Source organism: Ambystoma mexicanum, chromosome 3p (genome assembly GCF_040938575.1).
Source record: "Ambystoma mexicanum isolate Mex_15411 chromosome 3p, UKY_AmexF1_1, whole genome shotgun sequence".
Lineage (NCBI taxonomy): Eukaryota > Metazoa > Chordata > Amphibia > Caudata > Ambystomatidae > Ambystoma > Ambystoma mexicanum.
In genome coordinates, this window is record NC_090925.1 from 253,383,745 (window position 1) to 253,406,086 (window position 22,342).

The 22,342-nt window shown below is 51.5% G+C and overlaps 1 protein-coding gene across 2 annotated transcripts in view; it reads left to right on the top strand.

Annotated features, from left to right (window-relative positions):
• The window catches only part of ADRM1 (ADRM1 26S proteasome ubiquitin receptor), a 337,972-nt gene that overhangs the window by 271,627 nt on the left and 44,003 nt on the right, over positions 1-22,342 (top strand). For both annotated transcript variants that reach the window (XM_069650735.1, XM_069650736.1), the window contains one exon: positions 7,617-7,861. In XM_069650735.1, the coding sequence (XP_069506836.1) occupies positions 7,617-7,861 (245 nt within the window). The remainder of the gene's footprint in view (positions 1-7,616; positions 7,862-22,342) is intronic.

Consider the following 22,342-nt stretch of genomic DNA (forward strand, 5'->3'; position numbering starts at 1 on the left):
CTCGGAGATAAGGACTAGGTTGCCCCTTCCCCCGACGGAGGTACCTGAGCCAGACCCGACGGGGGAACCGGAGCCAGGACCTTCGGAGAGCCCACCACTTAAGAGGAGAAGGACGCATCCTAGGCCTCCTCTCCCGCCTCTGCGGCCTTCTCTGCCTTCCCCCCCGGTCAACTACCCACGGGGATGGTACAGGCATGGACACGACTACGACGGGTACGGATGACGACGGAGGCGACGGCGGGACGAGTCCCCCGTCGCCCCCTGCCCGGGCGTCCCTGCCCGACGAGATTGGATCCTTCCATGCTATGATTTCCAGGGCATCCAAGCTCTTCCAGCTCTGCCCCGAAGAAAAGAAGGAAGGGTTCCTTTACCAGCGGCGCGAGGCTAAAAGGAAGATGGTCCTCGCCGTACCGCTTCTTGATGACATCTGGGATGAGGGGCTCGCCCTCCTCAAGAACCCTGCCACGGCTCCTGCGAAGAGGGACCGGTACGAGAAGAAGTACCGGGTCCCCGACGCTGCCACCTTGTGCCTTAGTGCGCAACCTACCCCGGATCCGGTCGTTTTGGCGGCGGCCAAGAAGAAAGCGGGGGGGCCATCGGCCTCGACTTCAACCTCCCTGCTGGACGGCGAGGGTAGGAAGCTGGATGCGATGGGGCAACGGGTCATCTCATCTGCAGCGACGACCATCAAGGCGGCCAACGCCCTGGCCATCGTAGCCCGCTATGACAGGGAGTTGTGGTTCAAGATCGCCCCTCTGTTGGACTTCCTTCCGGACGCCAAGAGGGCTGAGGCCCTGGAAATCTTACAGGAAGGTGAGATTGCCTCGGACCACGCCATTACGGTGGCTACGGACATCGCCGACACCGGTTTCCGTCAGTTGGGCAACAGCGTTTGCCTGAGACGACGAGGATGGCTCAAGGCGACGGATTTCCGCCAGGATTTACAGACGAAGGTTTTGGACATGCCCTTCGTTGGGAACAACCTTTTTGGCAAGGCGGTTGATGAGTCCCTTCAGGCGATCAAGACTGACACGGAGACGGCCCGTGCACTGGGTGTGCTCCAACAGCGACGGCCGTCCTTTCGGAGCTCCGGAGGCAGAAAGGGTGCCTCCAAGGGAGCCGGCAGCAGCTCCTCTACGTACCGTCAAGCGTCAAGATCTTTGTCGCAGGAGGCCTACAGGGGACGCGGCAAGTCAGGTGGATCCCGCCGTCGTCGCCAAGGAGGTCAAGGAGGCAAAGCGGCTTCCAAGCAAGATTAAACCGACCGTCGGGTCGGGCCCCCGCCGAAGCACCATGGTGGGAGGCCGGCTGACGAAGTTCGTCGGCGTGTGGGAGTCCATCTCCACCAACAGTTGGGTGCTGGACGCCCTGGCCCTGTGGCACGCCCTCGAGTTCCACAAGAGGTGCCCCGCATTCCTCCCGTGGCCAGGAAGGAAAATCACGTCTCTCAACTGCTGTTGGAAGTAAGGGCGATGCTCAAAAAAAGTGCCATCGAGCTTGTTTCAAAGAGGCTTCGGGGCTCCGGAGTTTACTCAAGATACTTCCTCGTAAAGAAGACAGGAGGATGGTGTCCCATCCTGGACCTGCGACGACTTAACAAATACATCAAGGCACAGGAGTTCCGGATGGTCACCCTCCAGCACGTGCTGGGACAGCTGGAGGAGGGTGATTTCCTGTCGTCGTTGAACTTGGAGGATGCATACTTCCACATCCCTATTCTAAAGAGACACCGAAAGTTCCTCAGGTTCGTGGTCAAAGGGCGGCACTACCAGTTCAAGGCCCTCCCATTCGGATTAAAATCGGCGCCCAGGGTGTTCACCAAGTGCCTAGCACCGGTGGCGGCGCGGCTGCGCCTGCAGGGGATCCACGTCTACCCCTACCTGGAGGACTGGCTCATACGGGCAAGGACAAGTGAACTTGCCGTGGAACACACTGCGAAGACCGTCCAGCTGCTCACGGACCTGGGGTTCTCCATCTTTCCAAAATCCCACCTGGTCCCGTCGCAAGTCGCCCTGTTTCTGGGAGCACAGCTCGACACAGTGGCGCGGCGGGCCTCACCGTCGGAGGAAAGGATAAGGACCATCCTGGGAAAGGTGCAACGTCTGCTGGCCACGGACGTGGCCAAAGTGAGGTCTATCCAGTCCCTTCTCGGAATTATGTCCTCCTGCATTTATCTGGTGCGCCACTGCAGGCTTCGGATGCGGCCCTTGCAAGAATTCCTCGATGCCCACTGGATCCAGACGACGGGCAGCTTCGAGGACAGGATCCCGCTCGACGAAGCGTTCCGTCAGGCAATACGTTGGTGGGGTGTCCGCTCTCATCTGACGGCAGGGACAGGTTTCCTAGCCCCGGCCCACCAGGTGACGGTGACGACGGATGCCTCCCTGGAAGGTTGGGGAGCGCACCCTGGGGCTCTCCACGCGAGAGGCCTTTGGCTCCCGGAGGAGAAGACTCTCCACATCAACATCTTGGAGCTCCGTGCAGTGTTCTGGGCCCTCGGGTCCTTCCTTCCGTCCCTCAAGGGCAAGGTGGTGAGGATCTTCACCGACAACACCACCACGATGTTTTACATTCGGAAGCAGGGCAGAACCAGATCCCCTGCCCTGTCCAAGGAAGCCCAGGATCTGTGGCATTGGGCCGTCGCCCAAGGGATGTTTCTGGTACCCTTTCATCTGGCAGGGATAAAAAACACCATCGCCGACTCGCTCAGCAGAGAGCTGCGCTCGTGCAACGAGTGGGAACTGCGCCAGGATCAAGTGGACCGACTCTTCCGACGATGGGGCGAACCCCAGATCGATCTCTTCGCGATGGCGGCGAACTCCAAGTGCCGGAGGTTCGCCAGCAGGTTTCCCCAACCGAGGAGCATGGGCGATGCTTTCTCGTTCCCTTGGGACGGCCTGTTCCTTTATGCGTTCCCGCCGTTGCTACTCCAGCTCGTCAACCAGCTCAAGAGGTCCTGTGCAGGATGATCCTCGTCACACCGGCGTGGCCGAGGCAGATCTGGTTCCCGGACCTTCTGGACGTGTCAGCGTCCACACCAGTCAAGCTGCCGACGTACGCGGATCTTCTCTCCAGAGAAGGAGGCGCCATTCTTCACCACGAACCAGAGTCGCTGAACTTGCAGGCCTGGCTCCTGCAGCGCTAGAGTTTGGAGATACGACATCCCGGCCGACTGCAGAGAGGTTCTTGCGAAGGCCTGGGCATCCTCAACTCTCAAGTGCTACGGACACAAATGGAAGAGGTTCTCTGTCTGGTGCCACGCACAGAAGATTAACCCTCTGCGGATTACGGCCCCTCAAGTATTGCCGTACCTATTGTCCTTGGCCAAGGTTGGCTTGTCTCACGCTTCCATCAAGGTACATCTGGCTGCCGTCTCACGTTACACCAGAACTACAGGACGGGCGTTCTTGTGGTCTCATCGACTGGTGAAGGAATTTATGAAAGGACTGTTCCGATCATTCCCGCCGGTGAAGGCCCCTGCCCCGGCGTGGGAGCTCAACGTGGTGCTGACTAGGCTCATGGGGGCCCCATTCGAGCCTATGCATTCAGTGCCGTTGACGTTTCTGTCGTGGAAGACAGCATTCCTCGTGGCCATCACCTCTGCACGACGAGGGGGAGAGATCCAGGCCCTGTCTTGCAACCCTCCATACTTGACTTTTCACGACACAAGGGTGGTGCTGAGGACGCACCCCTCCTTCATGCCCAAGGTGCCGTTGGACTTCCACCTCAACGAGCCCTTGGTGTTGCCAGTTTTCTTCCCGTCGCCTTCGACGCCGGCTGAGAGGACTCTGCACTCGCTGGATGTAGCTAGAGCGCTGAAGTTCTACTTGGATCGCACGAAGAGTTTTCGGAAGACATCACAGCTGTTTGTGAACTTTGGACCTGTGAATCAAGGGAAGGCTCTCTGGAAGACTTCCTTTTCCAGATGGCTCTCCGGCTGCATCATGCACTGTCACCGGTTGGCAAACCGACCGTTGCCAGGCCGTCCGAGGGCCCATTCGATCAGAGCGATCGCTGCTACTACGGCGTTCCTGTCTGGTGTGCCCCTGCTCGACATCTGCAGGGCTGCTACGTGGAGGTCGACGCACACCTTCACGAGATTCTACTGCGTCGACCGGGATTCCAGGGAGGAGTCCAGAGTCGGCCAGGCAGTGCTGCGCAACCTGTTCGCCTAAGGTGAGCCTGATGAGGAGGTAAGAGTTGCTTAATGTTGAGTTGTTGTATTGCTTGATATTGAGCCTTTTGCCACCTCCCGTGGTTGTGCATGTGTATACTGCTTTGTATTCTTATATTCATGAGCATGTGAATCCATGCCAGACCCCATGCTGGAGAAGGAACAAGTTACTTGCCTGTAACTGTTGTTCTTCAGCATGGGTCTGGCATGGATTCACATGCGAACCTTCCCGCCTACCCCTCTGCGGCTCTTCACTTGGTCATACTGCCACTGCTACCAAATCTGAGGATGGCTGCCAGGGGCAGGGCTTAGGGAGAGGGCAGTCATTGGCTGGGGGCAGTATGACACAGAGACCAGTGATTGGTTACTACTGAGAAAGACAGATCAGAAACGAAACTGATACTGATTTTTTCTGTACCAAGGATTCCCGGCCTGACGACGGGGAATATTCATGAGCATGTGAATCCATGTCAGACCCATGCTGGAGAACAACAGTTACAGGCAAGTAACTTATTCCATATATCTGGTTCCACAAGCATGCTTGCACATGCGTCCAATGCAGGAGTGGCTCAACAGCCAGTGGTGTCAGGCCAGCGGACAATGGGACGATCTAGTGGTTGTCTCGTCAGCTCTCGTTCTCTCGCTGCGGTGGTGGTCGAGGGACAACCTCTTGAAGGGGAAATCCTTCACCACCCCCGCAGTGGAAGCCACTCTAACTACAGGGTGGGGAGCTCACCTGCTTCAACAAACAGCACACGAGTTTGGTCGTCAGACATAGCATCCAACCACATAAACCTGTTGGAGCTGTTGGCAGTGTTCAAAGCACTGAAAGCTTTCCAGACACAACTGCAGGGAAAGACTGTCCTGATCCACAGACAGCACCACGGCCATGTACTATTTGAATAAATGGGGGGGCACTCACTCTCCAGGGTTATCCAAACTGTCACACATTTGGAAGTGGGCTCTCAAACGCAACATTTTCCTGTTATCACAACATGTTCCAGGGGAACTCAATCTTCTAGCAGACGTACTCGGCAGAGATTTCCCGCTGCCCATGGAGTACGAATGGTGATTACACAAAGACCTCGTCTACAACGTTTTCGCAGAATGGGGCTTCCCAGAAATAGACTTGTTTGCTACTCTGGAGAACGCTCAATGCCAAGATTACGTCTCCAGGTACCCCCAGAACCGTGCCAAAGGGAACGGACTCTGGATAACATGGTCAGGGAAATTTGTTTCCGCTTCCCACCCTGCCCCCCGACTCCCCTTAACAAAATAGTGCACAAGATGCACCAGAAACCAGTCACGATGATACTGGTGGCCCACATGTGGGCCCGCCAACCCTGGTTCGATCATCTGATGGAGATGTCCCCATCTCCTCCAGTGAAACTGCTTTGCAATTACAACATGTTGTCACAAGACAAAGGGGAGACGCTTCACCCATGCCCGCAGACATTGAACTTAGCGGCCTGGCTCCTGAAGTCAGAGTTTGGGCACCTGCAGCTCCCTCAGAAATGTATGGACATTCTCAGGGAGACAAGAAAACCGAACGCTCGATATTGCTATTCCAGTAAGTGGAAACGGTTTTTCATCTGGTGCAACTCAAAGAGCATTAACCTGATTAACTGCTCTCCCACACACATTATTTTGTACCTAAATCATTTACTTGACTCAAGCCTGGTCTTCAACTCTCTAAAGGTTCACTTAGCTGCGCTTTCAGCCTACACTACATCACAACAGGAAGTGTTGTGGTATCTGGTGGAAGATACCATTCATTAAGGCTTTCATGGAGGGAGTCAAAAGAATTCGCCCTCCCATTTCTAACCCGGCTAAACGCAGTGTTAACTAAGTTTATGGGGGCTCCTTTCAAGCCCATGCACAAAGCAAGTCTTAAAGACCTCACCTATAAGACTGCTTTTTTTAATAGCCATTACCTCCTTTAGGAGAGTAAGTGAACTACAAGCTTCCTCAATCCTAGATCCCTTTGTAACAGTTCACAAAGATAAGGTGGTTCTGCACACTCACCCTAGGTTTGCTCCTAAATTCATTTCTATGTTCCATGTGAACCAATCAATAGAACTACCAACGTTGTTTCAAAACCTTTCAAGCATGGGAGAAAGAAGCCTGCACACACTTGATGTACACAGAGCAGTCATGTTCTACATGGAAAGAACTCAACCACTAAGAAAGACTAATTCATTTTTTGTTTCAGTGGCAGCAGGAAGAGAAGGAGATGTGTCTAGTTGGATTGTCAAATGCATCACACTCTGCTACTCTTGCTAAGAGAGAACTGCCCTTCAAGCCTAGAGCACATTCTACTCTAGGCACTGGGGCTTCCATAGCATTCATTGTAAATGTTCCCCTTGAGTCCATTTGCAAAGCGGTAACCTGGAGTTCTGTACACATCTTTACAAAACACTATTGCCTAGACACTCACTCCAGGTCTGATTCTCAGGTGGGACAGGCAGTACTAAGACATCTTTTCACTAATGTTCCTTCTCACAACCCACCTCCAACTCCGGGTACCGCTCGCTACTCTATGCACAGCATGTGATTCTAAGCAGATTAACAAGCATCAGAAGACATGCATTACTTACCGCAAAAGCATTTCTGATGATTGTATCTGCTTAGATTCACATGCGCCCATCCCCGGTCGGATGGAAGGAACATAGACGTCTTACTACTTCTCTCTTTTCTGTACTCACTCACGATAGTCATAAGGCTCCCTCACAGCCGGAAAAATACAGTCGGAGGGACCTCGATGCACGAGGGATCTTGGGTACACTACACGTCACATAGGGATAGTGTTACAGGCACGCCCATGTCGTCTCCTTTTGATTCTCGAAAGACCAGATGCAATACTCCGCGGTTACCACTGGATGTCAGACTAATGCACAGCATGTGAATCTAATCAGATACAATCATCAGAAATGCTTTTACGGTAAGTAATGCATGTCGTATTGTGTGATATTGTTACCACTTCTAGGTCGTTTTCCTAGTGTTTTTGGCCCTAAAATAAATATGGTATTTTTATAACTTATTGTCAAAGTATAATTCTTGATTGCTTCACTGTGTGGACTCATTGTGGACCCCCAACCCCAAGTATCTCTCCTGAGATTTAGCCTTGGCCTCTATCCATGCTACCTTGATTGGTTTGGCTAAGCTCCCAGATGTTTCTCCCTGTTCACTATAACTAAGGGGGCCTCCCAAACTCTTCCCCAGGACAGAGTCTATAAATCCATTCTCACACAAGTCACGTTTTAAATTTTATCAACCCATTTACATGGCCGAACCACGAAAAATCACTGTTACACAGATAAAACTAACTTTGTTTTCTACTTTTTCTGTTTCCAGATGTGTATTCCACTGTGAATAGATAAAATATACCGTGATTTGGTGAAATGTTCATTTTCCCTGTGTCAAAATGCTGTTTATTTTGCAGCTCTCGCAGTCAGTCTGCCGCAGTCACGCCATCATCCACTACATCTTCCACACGTGTGACCTCAACCCCCACAGCGCCAACTCCCGTTCCAGCAGCTGTTACTGCTGTTACCCCAAGTCCAGCTGTGAGCTCTGGAAATGGGGCTAGTACAGCAACAAGCCCTACCCAGCCGATCCAGCTGAGTGACCTGCAGAATATTTTGGCCACAATGAATGTTCCTGCAACAGCAGAAGGTGGGCAGCAAGGTGAGAGAATTTTTAAAGTTTTGACTAGGGTCTTGTGTGAAGTTTAGAAATGCCATGCCCTTTCATTCTTGTATGTCTGACTAGAAGCCCAATCCTGTGATGAACAACTTCACTGCCTCTGAAGGAGGTGTGTAGACCTTGGCTGTAAAGTCAGTTGTGCTGGGGCATTGGTTGTTTGGGAGGTACACCGAAGTGTGGTGGTCGGTGAACAGTGGTTTGCCAGAGTTTACACTGGGGTCACAGATGATGCACAAGGAGTGAGTGAGCGTAGGAAGGCTCAAGGAGCTGTACAAAAGTAGACTAGTTTCGTAGGAAGACGTACAGATGTTGAAAGTTGCAAAGAGGAGCTGTTGGAGCAGTTTGTCTGAAGTTCTACCCAACTTCATCAAAACCATTGAACTGAGGCAGTACATAAGCTCCATTCTTAGTATAAGGCTGTACCACCTGAGTTCGCTGGTAGCATAGACAGAGCAGCCAGGCTTATTTTAGGAGGGAGAGAGGGCTGTAGACCGGTACAAAGAATCTATAGCACACAAATGAATCAATAGAAACACTGACAACTAGAAGTATCATAAAAAATAGGTTTATTTTAAATACAATTAGGCCAAGTTAAGTCTTGGGGTAAGTACTGGTCAAAGTCATAAAGGCATTATAAAAAACACAACACAATGCTTGAAGTTACACAGACCAAAGCTTATAACTTTATTTGGAACACCTAACCGTAGTTCAGTATAGGACACACATATTCTTGGGGACCAAAACCAATGGTTACTTTCAGATGACATTCAGTAATACCAGGGTAGTAGACCCTAACAGTTGTACTGTGATGCTCTGTTAGGGAGAATTCTCATGTATGTGCTAATTCCCTTCAACCTGAGAGACCCCAGCTCTTTTGCTGGACTTTAGGACTTTTTGTTTCTACCCTGCAGGGAGCGAGACCTTTTTCTCACTCTCGCATGCATTTTTGATCTGATTTGGACTCTGTGTTTTCTTTGTTTCTGGAGTCTGACAAACTCCATAGGCATCTACCTTTTTTATTGTTACACACAGCAGCTTCAGTGCAATGTCACAGAGAAGTCCTTTGGATTTCTCATAAGGTTTAAAAACCTTTTCTTGGGTGAACTACTGTACCCAAGAATAGTAAAGTGAAATTGTATTGTAGGTCCAGCACACCCCATCTTATGTGGAGTGCTGGGGGAGGGGGGGAGTGTTACTTAGTAGCCCCTTTTGCTACTTACTCGTGTAAAAAAGTGTTACCCTTGCTACTTTATATGGCTGGTGGCAGTGGTTTAATTTTCCTACCGTTGTGCTTTTCTACCGCAGGCTGAATCCTCAGCTGCAGTATAGCACCCATGGGTGACCATTGTGTCAAAATGGCCCTGGTCGTCTTTTTTTGCCATTTCTTGTTTGTGAGGTTTTTCTTGTGTTTTACTCTGCACACCAAACTAGGTTTTACCCTTTTGTTTGTTTTGCCTTTTGCTGGATTCAGTACTGAAAACCTGCCTCTGGCTCCAGTGTGTCTGGCAGGGCAGGAAGCGAGGGAGGTGCCCGAAACTCCCTGTCCTTGGTCTCCTTGGTTACCTGAATGCACCCAGTCCCGATTGGCTGGCTGTCCTGCAAGGACAGCCACCCTGCTCTGAGAGTGACAGCTAGGCTGTTCATGAATGGAAGACACCTGCATAAAAGGCAAGGCTTCTTGGACTGAAGGCAGAGTCGACCACTGGAAAAAACCTCTGACGAAGGAATTGTGTAGAGAAGCTTGCTGCATCCTCCTGGAGAACTGTCCGGTGAAGCCCTGCTGCTGTGCTGAAGCTCCCTTCCGTAATCGACAAGAGATGCTCCGGAAAGGACGACTTCTTCCCTTGGGTTGGTAGGACCCACTAACCCCAAGACGAACTTTCCTGGAAAACCTTCCCCAACTAGCTGTACTTCCTTGCTGCTGCTGGGTCCGAGTGCCAGGGGTCGATAAATCCGTAGTCTATTGCAATGTCTTTAAGCCGGACCGAAGCTCCAGGAAAATCCTGAAAACCTTCCCGAAGTAGGACAACCCATGCTTGTCACCTCACCAGAGTGCAGGAGTGGAGGAAGCCCACCCAGTGTCCAAGACCTGCGGTGGTGCTATTTGCTGGTCGCTGAAACTGCAAAGTGCCGCTGAACTGAAAAGAGCCTGTAGCTGCCTCCGAACTTCTGTGCAGGAGTCCTCTAGATGTCCTCTATCTTGTCCCCACGACTAAGGCCCAGAAACACAGGAACTGCAAGTCTGCAACCAGGACAGAAAGGTACTTTTCTGACTCAGGGGTACTTACCTCTTTGTAGCTTGCTTGTTTCAGTTGAGATTTGCAGTATCTGCCTTTCGAGGGGATTGGGTCCTCTGACGTATTCCATATCTATGACAGTAATCACCACAGCTGTGCTGCTTCGGAAAATCTTTCGGCGTCCTGCGTCGATGACGTCGATACGCTGTCCTCGATGGCCTCTGTCGAGCCGACGTCACCGGATGTTATAAGTAGGACGCACAACGCCCGTAGCCTCAGTTCCATTTTTTCCGCGAACGTGTTCGCTTCGGAGATCTCGGCGCGCCTTGATTCTACTGAATCTTGTTCTTTCAGTTCTTCAAACCTTTTTTCTTCAATATTGTAAGATGTTTTCGACTTCTTCCACCCCGCGGTCCGGGTTTAAGAAGTGTCGGGTGTGTGGGTCCAAGATATCGCTGACGGACACGCACAACGCTTGCATCTGGGAGGACCATGATACGGATGACTGTGTCGACTCCTAATCGCTCACATCGAAGGCCTTGCGAGAGCGTAAGAAGCTTCGGTCGGTAAGGTAGCCAAGCCCCGGAAGTCGCGTCCACTAGTCTTTCGACGGATGATTCGGGGGGCGACTCTCCGCACTGTCGTCATGAGTCCGGGGGTTCTCGGTCTGGGAGTCGGTCCCGCCATTCCTCTGCCTCGTTGAGGCACTCCAGGAAGTGCCGTCACAGGTCTCCTTCCCCGTCCTCGTCCGAGGACTCAGCCCGTCGGCGGGTTGCTTGTCCCAACAAGCATTCCACTCCTGAGGAATGGGATTCCTTCCGAAAGGAGATGTTGGCGATTTTCCAATCGCAGGGCTCTGGTCCATCCGCGCCGTCGAAAGACGCCGGCCGTGACCGTTCTACAGATGCTGCTCGTACGCCTTCGGGCTCGAGCGGTCATCGCGACCACCGGGTGCCTTCGAGGTCCCGGTCGGACAAGGATGGTCACTCTAGACATGCCCGTTCCAGGTCCCGGTCCTCGAGACCACTAGAACCTGTGATGTCTTCAAAGAAGACATCGACGCCTGCCGCGCCGAGGTCGTCGACGATCTCTCTCGAGGCTCCGCCTCTGAGGAAGTCGCCAACGCCATCAGCGCCTAGGCTGTCGAGACATGCTCGGGGCTTCGCCCTCGAGGCCTGTGTCGAAGCCGTCGATGCTGTCGGCGCCGCGCTCGACACCGATTCCGTCGATGCCCTCAACGCCTTTCGAGGCGGCGTTGTCGGGGGAACCCCGTGGCAGGGTGGAACCCCCCAGAAAGGCTCTGGCCAATGCTAAACATGTCTTTGTTCCTTTTTCTGTACCCTCCTTCCAGCCTCTGGATTATATTTCTGAGGTGGATTAGGGGTCTGAGGAAGGTGAGGTTCCTGATGACCTCCTTTCTGGTCATAGCCAACTTGAGGACCTGCGTCAGTCGTTGCACGACACCAGTGGTTTAGACACCTCTCCGGAGGTGGAATTTGGTAGGCCTGAGCCTGGCACGCATGCCGCATCCTCGTACTGGCGCCTGATGTCGAGGGTCACGGATTACCTGGGGTGGTCTGCCCCCCTGGGGATTTTCAGCAGGATGACCTGACTGATATCCTCGACCAAGGTCCACCAACTGACCCGGTAATGCCATTCCACATGGCCTTGCAGAGAAGGGTGGCTGCGGCTTGGACTTCTCCGGAGAGTCTCCCGGCAGTGAACAAGTCCTTGCCGAAGAAATATTGCCCAGCCAGTGGCGACCCCTGCTACTTGACTACGCACCCCACTTGGAGAGTTTGGTGGTGCAGGTGGCTACGCCCCCCGCAAAGCAGGCGTCATACCCTACCATCCCTCCTGATGGGGACGACAAACGTTTTGACGGCTGGGCGAAGGCGTTTTCTTCTGGGGGTATGACGCTTCAGGCTGCCAACTCTGTCTGTCTTGTCTTGTTTCACGCACACTCTGTGGAACTGTATTTCCTTAGCGGCTGATCATATTCCTGAAGGGGAGGAACGGGATGGTTTTCTTGCTATCGTGCAGGATGCAAGGATGCCATGTGTGAATCCGTTCAGTCGGGTCTGGACATGGTTGATTGTGTCAGCCGGTGAGCACCGTAATACGCAGGTTTGCGTGGTTGAGGAAGTCGGGGTTTGGTCCTGATATGCAAGCCCAGCTCCTCAACATGCCCTTTGATGGTGAACATCTTTTCGGCAGCAAGGCTGACGAGACCCTTGAGAGTTGCAGACCCCCAAAGCTGCAGCAAAGTCATTGGGCGCTGCCTTTTTGTCCTAGCGGACAGCAATGGAGGGGAGGTTCCTTTCGGTATTACTCATCCTTTAGTCAACCGAGAGGAGCAGCAAGTCAAAGGGGCCACCGTAGGAGTGTCAGAGGTGGAAAACAAGGTACTCGAGGTGCCAAGGCCGCTCGAGCAGTTGCCTCTTTGCCCACAGGCACTGCCGCAGCCGTTTCAGCTCAGTCATGAGGCCCATGCTTCGCCGGTTGGGGGGAAGGCTGGCGCAGAATTTTGCAGAATGGCGTGCCATTACTTCAGATGTGTGGGTTCTGGAGATCATAGCCCACGGCTACTGTCTTCCTTTCCGGCAGAGGCCTCGCGACAATCCACCAGGGAATCTCTTTGAAGAGTCCGGATCCGCTCCTTGCGCAGGAAATCGAATCCCTGCTGGAGAAAGTTGCCATAGAACTGGTGCCTGTAGCAGAGAGGAACAAGGGATGGTATTCCTCTTATTTTTTTTATTTTGAAGAAAGACTGGGGAATGAGACCCATCATGGACTTGCGCGGTTTGAAGAAGCTCCTCAGGAAGGACAAGTCCTCCAGGCCCTTCAACTTCAGGACTGGTTGGTGTCTCTTGACCTCAAGGACGCTTACTTTCATGTGCCGATCCATCCCAAGCACAAGAAGTACCTGAGGTTCGCGGTTGGCGACTCGCACTTTCAGTTTCAGGTCCTGCCGCTCGGATTGACCTCCACACCGAGGGTTTTCACCCAGCTCATGGTGGTGGTGGCAGCGTATCTCAGGAAAGGGGGGATTCAAGTCTACCCCTACCGAGTTCTTGAGGTTGCTCGGCCTCATGGCATCCTGCATTCTTCTGGTGCCAGAGGCTCGACTGCGGATGAAATCTTTGCAGTGGGCTCTCAAGATGCAGTGGTCACAGTCCTCCGGCAGGATGTCGGACACCGTTCAGGTGCCGCCCTCGGTCGCCCGGGACCTTCTGCGTTGGGCCGACAAAGGCAATCTGATGAAGGGGGCTCCATTTTGGCTACCCCGGCCGGAATTGACGATCGTGACGGACGCATCCCTCACGGGATGGGGAGCTCATGCCACCGAGTTGACAGTCAGCAGTCGTTGGTCTCCGTCGGAGTCCAGACTCCATATCAACCTGTTAAAGCTGAGGGCCATCCGGCTTGCCCTGAAGGCTTTTCAGGCGACTGTGCGAGGAAAGAATGTCCTGATTCTGGCAGACAACACAGTGGCCATGCACTACCTCAACAAAAAGGGGTGACGGGGTCACTTCCTCTGTGCAGGGAGGCGATGCAGCTCTGGTTCTGGGCCATCCAGCAGGAAATTTCAATCTCGGCAGTTCATCTTGCCGGAGACGAAAACGAGATGGTGGACGCTCTGCGCAGGCAAAGCGCGATCTCTCACGATTGGGAGTTTGCTCAGGAGATTCTCCTGGAGATCTTTGCCCTTTGGGGGACCCCTCAAGTGGATCTCTTCGCCTCCAGTGTCAACCCGAAGTGCGAAAGGTTCTGCTCGCGGGAATTTCCTCCAAAAGGAGCCTTAGGAGACGCGTTCGTAGTGGAGTGGTCCTTCCCACTGCTGTATGCGTTTCCTCCAGTCCCCGTCATCCCGCAAGGGTTGCAGAGGTTACAGAGGTTCGGTTACCGTTTGATCCTCATTGCTACGGTATGGGCCCGGAGGACGTGGTACCCGGACCTTCTCAACTTGTCCATCTGCCCTCCACGTCGTCTTCCCTACCGAAACGATCAGCTCTCACGGGAGGGGGTGAGGGTCAGGTTCTCCATCCAGAGGTCAGATCCCTCAACCTTCACGCTTGGCTTCTGAAAGGTTGAGGTATAGGGATTGGGACCTCCCTGAAGACGTGATGGAGGTGTTGCTTTCAGCCAGACGGCCGGCAACAAAGTCCCTGTACCGTTGCCGTTGGAGAAAGTTCTGCGACTGGTGCAGGGTTAAGAACGTCGATCCTTTTTCATGTGACATTCCTGTAGTTCTGTCTTTTTTGCTTTCTTTGGCCCACATGGGCCTGCAAGTGGGTACCATTAAAGGTTACCTGGCGGAGCGGTCTATATTTAAGCGCTCGTCTGAGGAGTGTTCTTCTTTTAAAATCCCTTTAATTTCTCAGTTTCTGAAAAGGCCCTTTAATGTGTTCCCTCCGTCGCCTTTCCAGGTGCCCGGTTGGGATCTGAACCTTGTTGTCAAGTTTCTAATGGGTGCTCCATTTGAGCCTTTACATTCTTGTCCTTTGAGACTGTTGACCCTAAAAACTGTATTTTTAGTTGCGGTCACTTCCGCTCGCAGAGTGAGTGAGTTACAGGCACTTTCAGTTAAGCCACCCTTCACTGTGTTTCATAAGGACAGGCTTGTCCTTAGAGTTCGTCCTTCCTTTCATCCGAAGGTGGTGTAGAAATTTGATTTAGGCCAGAAGGTTATTCTTCCGGCATTTTATCCTCCTCCGCATCCTGGTAAGGAAGAGGAGAGGCTCCATAGGTTAGATCCTAGGAGAGCTTTACGTTTCTACATTTCACGCCTGTCCCGGGTCAGAGTGGACAATCAGCTCTTTACTGGTTACGCTGGAAGGCTTTTGGGACAAGCTGTTACTAAGCAGACTTTGTCTAGATGGATTATCTTGGCAATTTCTGAATGTTACCGCTTGGCGGCTAAGGACCCTCCGGTAGGCTTACGGGCCCATTCGACTAGGGGTATGGCTGCCTCTACTGCCCTGCAGAGTAGTGTTCCTATTCGTAACATCTGTGAAGCAGCCACTTGGGCTTTGGTCCATTTGTTTGTACGTCACTATTCCCTAGATTCCATCCATGGGCAGGATCTGGCCTTTGGCAAGGCGGTACTTTACTCTGCAATTTGATTGGGCATTCTAAATTTCTATATTCTAAATTCTTTTCCCACCTCCTTACGTTGATACTGCTTTGGGAGTCTGTCATAGATATGGAATAAGTCGGAGGACCCAATCCCCTCGAAGAACAAGTTACTCTTACCTGGTAACATTCTTTCGATGGGATGGTCCGACGACGTATTCCATATCGCTCCCTCCCTGCCTACCCCGCTACAGAATCTCTTATGCGATTGCAGCTTACGTTTCCGCAAGGCTTTCTGTGGTCATACTGGCAGAAGATTGGTGCCACACGTTCTGGGGAAAAAACTGCAACTGAGGCTACGGGCGTTGTGCATCCTACTTAAAACATCTGGTGACGTCGGCTCGACGGAGGCCCTCGAGGACAGCGTATCAACGTCATCGACGCAGGACGCAGAAGGATTTTCCGAAGCAGCACAGCTGTGGTGATAACTGTCATAGATCTGGAATACGTCGTCGGACCATCCCATCGAAAGAACGTTACCAGGTAAGAGAGTAACTTGTTCTTCTAGAGTTATTCTAGCTCTAACGTTTCACAAGTATAACATAATGTGGCCCAACAGTGATTTTCTACAACAACCTCTCTCACTTTGTACGAGACTTTTGTGCTATCTAAGAAGTGCCTCAGCTCCATAGACTTAGCTCCATATTGACTTTGGCTGTCCTGGCTCCCTGCAGACTCTTGTAACCCATTGACTTTGATTCTAACTGTCCCTCAAAGGTGATACATTGGTTTTGAACTAATATTGCTGGGAAAGGTTTTATCTAGACTTCATTGGGGGATTTTAATAGTGCTCACATGCTCTGAGAATCTGTTCACCTTTTTCCATCCATCAACCTTTTCTCTTTTACCAGTCTCCGACGAAGGATTTAAGTGACATATAAATGCCAATACTGTCCTAGTAACTGAAGGGTTTAGGAGGTGTGTATGAAGCATCTCAAGAGTGTCTAATTGCTTTGGCTTGATTCTGAGAAAGTATTTAGAAGTGTATTTTTATTGTTGCACATTGCCCTTTTTTTTATTTTTTATTTTTTTATTTTTTTCTCCGGCATGCGGTCTGGCATGGATTCACATGTTCATGAATATTCCCCGTCATCAGGCTGGGAATCCTCGGTAACATCAGTTTCAGTTTAGTTTCTGAACTGTATTTCCTAAGAACCAATCACTGAGCTCTGGGTTATACTGCCCCTAGCCAATGACTGCCCTCCACCTAAGTCCCTCCTGAGGCAGCCATCATCAGATTTTTACTGCACGTTCAAGTGTTGGGAGTCCTCGTGCTTAGTTCTCGAGCTTTTACTACGTTTTTCGCTTTTTGGAACAGTTTTACTCTATTTTCCGGTCAATCGAGCCTTGTGCTCCACCCGTTTTTCAGATTCTTCAGCGCGCCTCAAGGGCAGATTTCATTGAGTTTCTTCGTGCAGGCTTCCAGAAGATTATTCAGGCCTATGCCACATGGACCATGTCAGAGGAAAAGGACTCCGCCACCCCTTTTCGATCTTTGTTCCGACTGCGGCTTACGGAATGTCTTCTCGGAAGACAAGCATTCCCAGTGCCTTTACTGCCTGTCCCAATGCACAAGGAGGGAGATTGTGCTTTTTGCCAGGAGATGACGCCTTGCACGCTGAAGGATCGGCATAGGCGGCTGAAAGAGTGGCTGCAGGCCAAGGCCTCTGCTGTGTGTGGGTCCCAGGAGTATGCCTCTCCCGGATCCAAGAAAACTGAGCGGGGTTCTAAGACCTTTTTGAGGGCGTCCCTCCTGTGGGGGTCCAACAAAAGGCTAAGCACCGCAAGTCCACTGCCATTGGGAGCCCCCGTGCGGAGGGCTCCGCTGTGGCCAGGGCATGCCCGACATCGCCAGCGACTTCAGTCACTACTCAGGATCTTCATCCTAGAGGAAGTCTGACCATCCTGGGACTGCCAAGGAGAAGTCCAAGTCCAGCCCGCCCTTGCCGGAGAAGGTAAAAGGAGACAGAGGCTCTGACCAGCCCTCTAAGGACAAGTCGTCCCGATCGGCTACGAAGACCAAGCAGGACAAGGGACTGGTCAAGGCCCAGGTACACCCGACGAAGGCCCTGCCTTCCATCGAGGTAGTGGTGGTGTCCCTTTCCAAGGCTGCAGAGGTGGACCCGCAGGGCCCACTTCCGAACGCTAGAGTATTCCTTACCTTGAACCCCCCCCCCCAACAGGGAGGCTATGTTCCAGCCCATCCAGAAGACCCCGGTGAAGATGATGCTGGTCATCTCCCAGAGACCGTCCCCTCTGGATGCGAAGAAAGGGGGGGGGGGAGCAGAGGTTATCCAGGGCACGGATAGGAGGAGCTCACCTACCTTCAGACCATCCAGGAGGTCAATGACAACGAGGGAAAGGTCTGAGTCACACCCTACAACTAGGGTGCTGACGAGGGGCACGACGAGAATACCGTCGTTTAAGGCTACTGAGAGCCCCAGGACGACGGGATGGACTTGGCCCGCGCCTTATGCCCCCGCCTCCTACATGCCCTCTGCCTCAACTACCCCCTAGAGACCTCTCGCCGGACATTCTCTGCACTGTACACACTCTGGTATACGAGATTCAGAGGAAGATGCTGGTTACCCCACACCCCCGCACGGCCCCACCTGTGCCGGCCGAACCACTGGAGACGGGGGAACCACTGGCTAAGAAGAGGAAGAGGCACCCTTTGCCTCCTTGTCATCCTTCACCACCCTCTTCCCCCTCTGAGGGATGAGACTGAGCCTGACACAGCGACAACTATGAGCACAGACAGCGGGATGGGGGACCTCCCGTCACCTCCGCCCAGGTCATCCCCTACGGACGAAATTGGGTCTTTCCATGCCATGATATCCAGGACGTCTGAGCTGTTCCAACTCATGCCAGAGGAGGAGAAGGAGGGATTCCTATACCAATGACGCAAATCGAAGAGTAAGACCATCCTTTCAGTCCCCCTCTTGGATGACATTTGGGACAAAGGATTGGCGCTCATGAAGAACCCTTCTATGGCCCCAGCGAAGAGGTTACCGGCTGGAGAAAACATACAGGGTGCCGGACCCTGCGCCCAAGTGATTGCGGGCCCAACCGTCACCGGACTCTGGTCTCAGTAGCGGCCAGGAAGAAGTCTTCAGGCTCTAAATCTTTGGCTGCGTCCACCCTCCTGACAACGTGGGGAAGAAGTTGGATGTGATGGGTAGGCGAGTGATCTACTCTGCTGCAACGACTATCAAGGCCGCCAACACCATCGCTATTGTGGCGCGTTACGACCGAGAGCTATGCTTAAAGCTCGCCCCTTTGCTGGATTTTCTCCCCGCCGATAAGAGGGCAGAGGCACTGGGGATTCTTCAGGAAGGTGAAGTGATGTCGGACCACGCCATCACTGTGGCCACGGACATTGCGGATGCTGGATTCCGCCAGATGGGCAAAGCGTTTGCCTTCGCTGCCGTGGTTGGCTCAAGGCCACCAACTTTCGTCAGGAGGTCCAGACCAGGGTTTGGGACATGCCCTTTGATGGCGACAATCATTTCGAGAAAGCTGTGGATGAGTCCCTACAGGCCATCTAGGCGGACACGGAGACGGCATGTGCCCTAGGCACTTTACAGCAACGACGGCCGTCCTTTTGGTCATCAGGAGGCAAGTCTACCCACTCCTCAAAGGGCTTCGATGGAGGATCCTCTGCTTACTGTCAACCTTCCCGTTCCTCGGCCAAGGAGAACAGGGGCCGCTCCAAGAACTTCAGAGGCGGCCCCTCGACCTCCAAGCAGGAATGAACCGGCAGTGACGTCTGGCCCCCACCCGTGCACTTCGTCAGCGCGTGGAAGTCCATCTCCACTGACTGATGGGTGCTGGATGCTCTCGCCCATGGACGTACTCTAAAATTCCATCGGAAGTGCCTGCGGATACTACCAGTGGCCCGGCAGGAAAACCAAATACCTCAGCTGCTGCTGGAGGTCCGGGCCATGTTAAAGAAAGGGGCGATAGTTGGTCCTACAGCGGCTCAAGGTACTTCCTCGTACGAAAAAGGACCGGGGGCTGGAGGCCCATTCTCGACCTGCGACGACTAAACAAATTCATAAAGTCCCAGAGGTTCCTCATGTTCATGGTTCAGCACGTGCTCTGACAACTGGAAGAGGGAGACTTTCTGTTGTCTCTGGACCTGGAGGATGCATACTTCCACATTGTTAGGCAGAATTGCATGCAGTACCCTCTGGGACCACCACATACAATTAGGACTACAGGTGTAAGCAAAAACCAACCTTTGGTATAAGTCTATACTGCAGTTTGTGATAGTCAGCTGAGCAGTCAGGCTTATCTCAAGAGGGAATGTGAACAGTACAAGAGGTTACACAGAGGTCCTATAATCACAGTGGTTCAAGTAGACACTTATACTCAAAGTTTCTTGGTAAAATACTTATTTATTACACTATCATTTAGAAAAAATTCACTAGAAGGAAGCAACTTACTATTAGACGCAAACATACTCCAATAGCAAACCAATACGTTTCTGAACAAATTAGGCTCCCCTGAAATGGGAGCAAAATGGCATTTCAGTTACTTTCAATGGGAGCAAAAAGGCACAAGTTAGCAGAATAGATCACAAATACTTTCCTAGGCAGTGCAAATCGTTATAGTTCACTAGAGGACTCGATTCAGTTCAATAGGCATAGGCCAAAGTCAATGGACTAGTGTCTTGGATAGGAAAGAGCAGTTCTTGAAGTAAACGGTAATGTCTTTGCCAAAGTTCTCAAAAGTAGTTTGTATGAAAAAGAATCATATGTTGGGTCACAAGCTGATTAGGCCTGCAAGTTGGGAAAGTTTCACCAACTTTCATCGTGAGAGAAGCGTTCTATCAATCGGGTTGGCACAGTACCTTTTAGTATGAAGCAAAAGATGCAGCTGAAGACGTTGGTTCCTGCAGATCTCACTGTTCCCGGGCCTCAGTCGTGGGGACAAGAGGGAGGACGTCGGGGGACTCCTGCACTGCACGAGATAGTCTGAAAACGTTGACAAAATGGAGTCACTTCAGTTCAAGTAGCTGTTCCTCAAGCACACAAGCTGGTGTCCTTCCCCCCCGGTTAATCCTAACCAGCTTCGAGAATGGTATCCAGGTGGCTTAAAAGTTGAGTGGATAATGCTAGGTTGAATTATAGAGTGGAGTGAAATGGTTTACTTTCAGGTACTTTACATATAAGGGGGGGGGAATTGTGTTGTTTATGTGGTTGTTTTGTGTAGTCTTGTTTGTCTGTTGTTATTTGTTTGATATATCTGGTTTGGTTTTAAGTTAATTTTACATTTTGATATGGTGGGATATGGGGTTATGGTATGAAATTCTGCTGTATTGCTTCCTGCTATTGTATATTTTGCAGTTCAATGACTTATGATGATGATACTGCTTGTTGAATATTGTTGAAAATGAGAAATAAAGAGTTGAAAAAAAAAAAAAAAGTTGATTGGTCCCACCTGTCAATTCCCTTCACCTTAGAGAACCCCCAGCAACTTAGCTGGATTTTGGATGACTTGATTTTTTTACCTGGAAAGAGTGATCCTTTTTTCCCACTCTTTCATGTGTTTTGATATGTATTTTACACTTTTGTTCTTTGAAAATGGGATTTTAGATAACTCCACAGGTGGCATCCTTTCATGTGTGTTAGAGCACCTTCAGTGCAGTGACACAGGGATGTCTTTTAGATTCCCCAAAGGTTTAAATACCTTCTCTGGGATAAACTGTTTCCCAGAGAATGTAAAGTGAAATTGACTTTACCAGTCTTTCCAAATTCCGAGACCCAGCACACACCATCTTACAATGGAGTTCTGGAGGGGTTACATAGTATCCCCTGTATCTAAATACTCATGTAGCAGTCAAATGCTACCCTTTCCTATTGAAAAGGCTGGTGGCAGTGGTTTTAGAACGAAATACCATGATTTTTCCCGACCGCGGACACCGGTAGCGTTAAATCGCGGGAGCCAGTTTATCAAGATGGCGCCTTAAGCCCCTTTGTTTAAACAGGTCCCGGTCTTCTTTTTTCGCCATTTCTTTTTGGAAAGGTCCTTCTAGTGTTTTTGTCTCTGCGCGCCAAACCAGGTTTGGTCCCTTTGTTTCCATGCCTTTGGGGGGCTTCAGGACTGAAGACCGCCTCTGACGCCTGAGTGTCTGGGGTGGGCAGGAAGTGAGGGAGGTGCCTGAAACTCCCTGTGCTTAGTCTCCTAGGAGACCCAAATGCACTCTGGCATGATTGGCTGGCTGACTGTCTTGCAGCTAGGCTGGAATGAATGGGGGAAAACTGTTTAAAAGGCGAGTATCCTGGACTGGAAAGGAGAGGCGCCACTGGAACGAAAGAACCGAAGACGAGCTGGAAGATGACTGCTGCAACGCATGGACCGTTAGTTTACTTGGTGAAGCCTTGCTGCAGGTCCAAATTTCCAAGTTCATCTCAACAGAGAAGCCCCTTCAAGGACGACTTCTCCCTTTGAGTTGGTGGGACCAATCCACTCCCATTCTCAAGGCTGGTTAGGATTAACCAGGGAGAGGGACACCAGTTTGTGTTCTTAAATGTACAGCTACTGGAACTGAAGGGACTCCATCTTGTTTGCTTTTTTGACGATCCCGTGCAGTGCAGGAATCCCCTGACGTCCTCCCTCTTGTCCCCACAACTGAGGCCCAGGAACAGCGAGATCTGCTGAAACTGCCAGGAACCAACAACTTCAGCAGCATTTGTTTCTTCATACAAAGGTACTGTGCCAACCCGATTGAGAGAACGCCACTCTCGCGGAGAAAGTTTGTGAAACTTTCCCAACTTGCAGGCCTAATCAGCTTGTGACCCAACAAATGATTCTTTTTCGCCTAAGCTACTTCTGAGAGCTTTTGGAAAGACTTTACTGTTTGATACCAGAACTGTTCTTTGCTATCCAGAACACTAGCCCATTGACTTTGGCCTGGCCTATTGACTTGAATTGAACTCCTCTGGTGAACTGGAACTATTTGCACGTTCTAATAAGTATATGTGATCTATTCTACTTACTTTTGTCCCTTTTGCTCACTGCTAAGTAACTGAACTGCCACTTTGCTCCTATTTCAGGGGAGCTCAAACCGTCTCAAAAGTTTTGT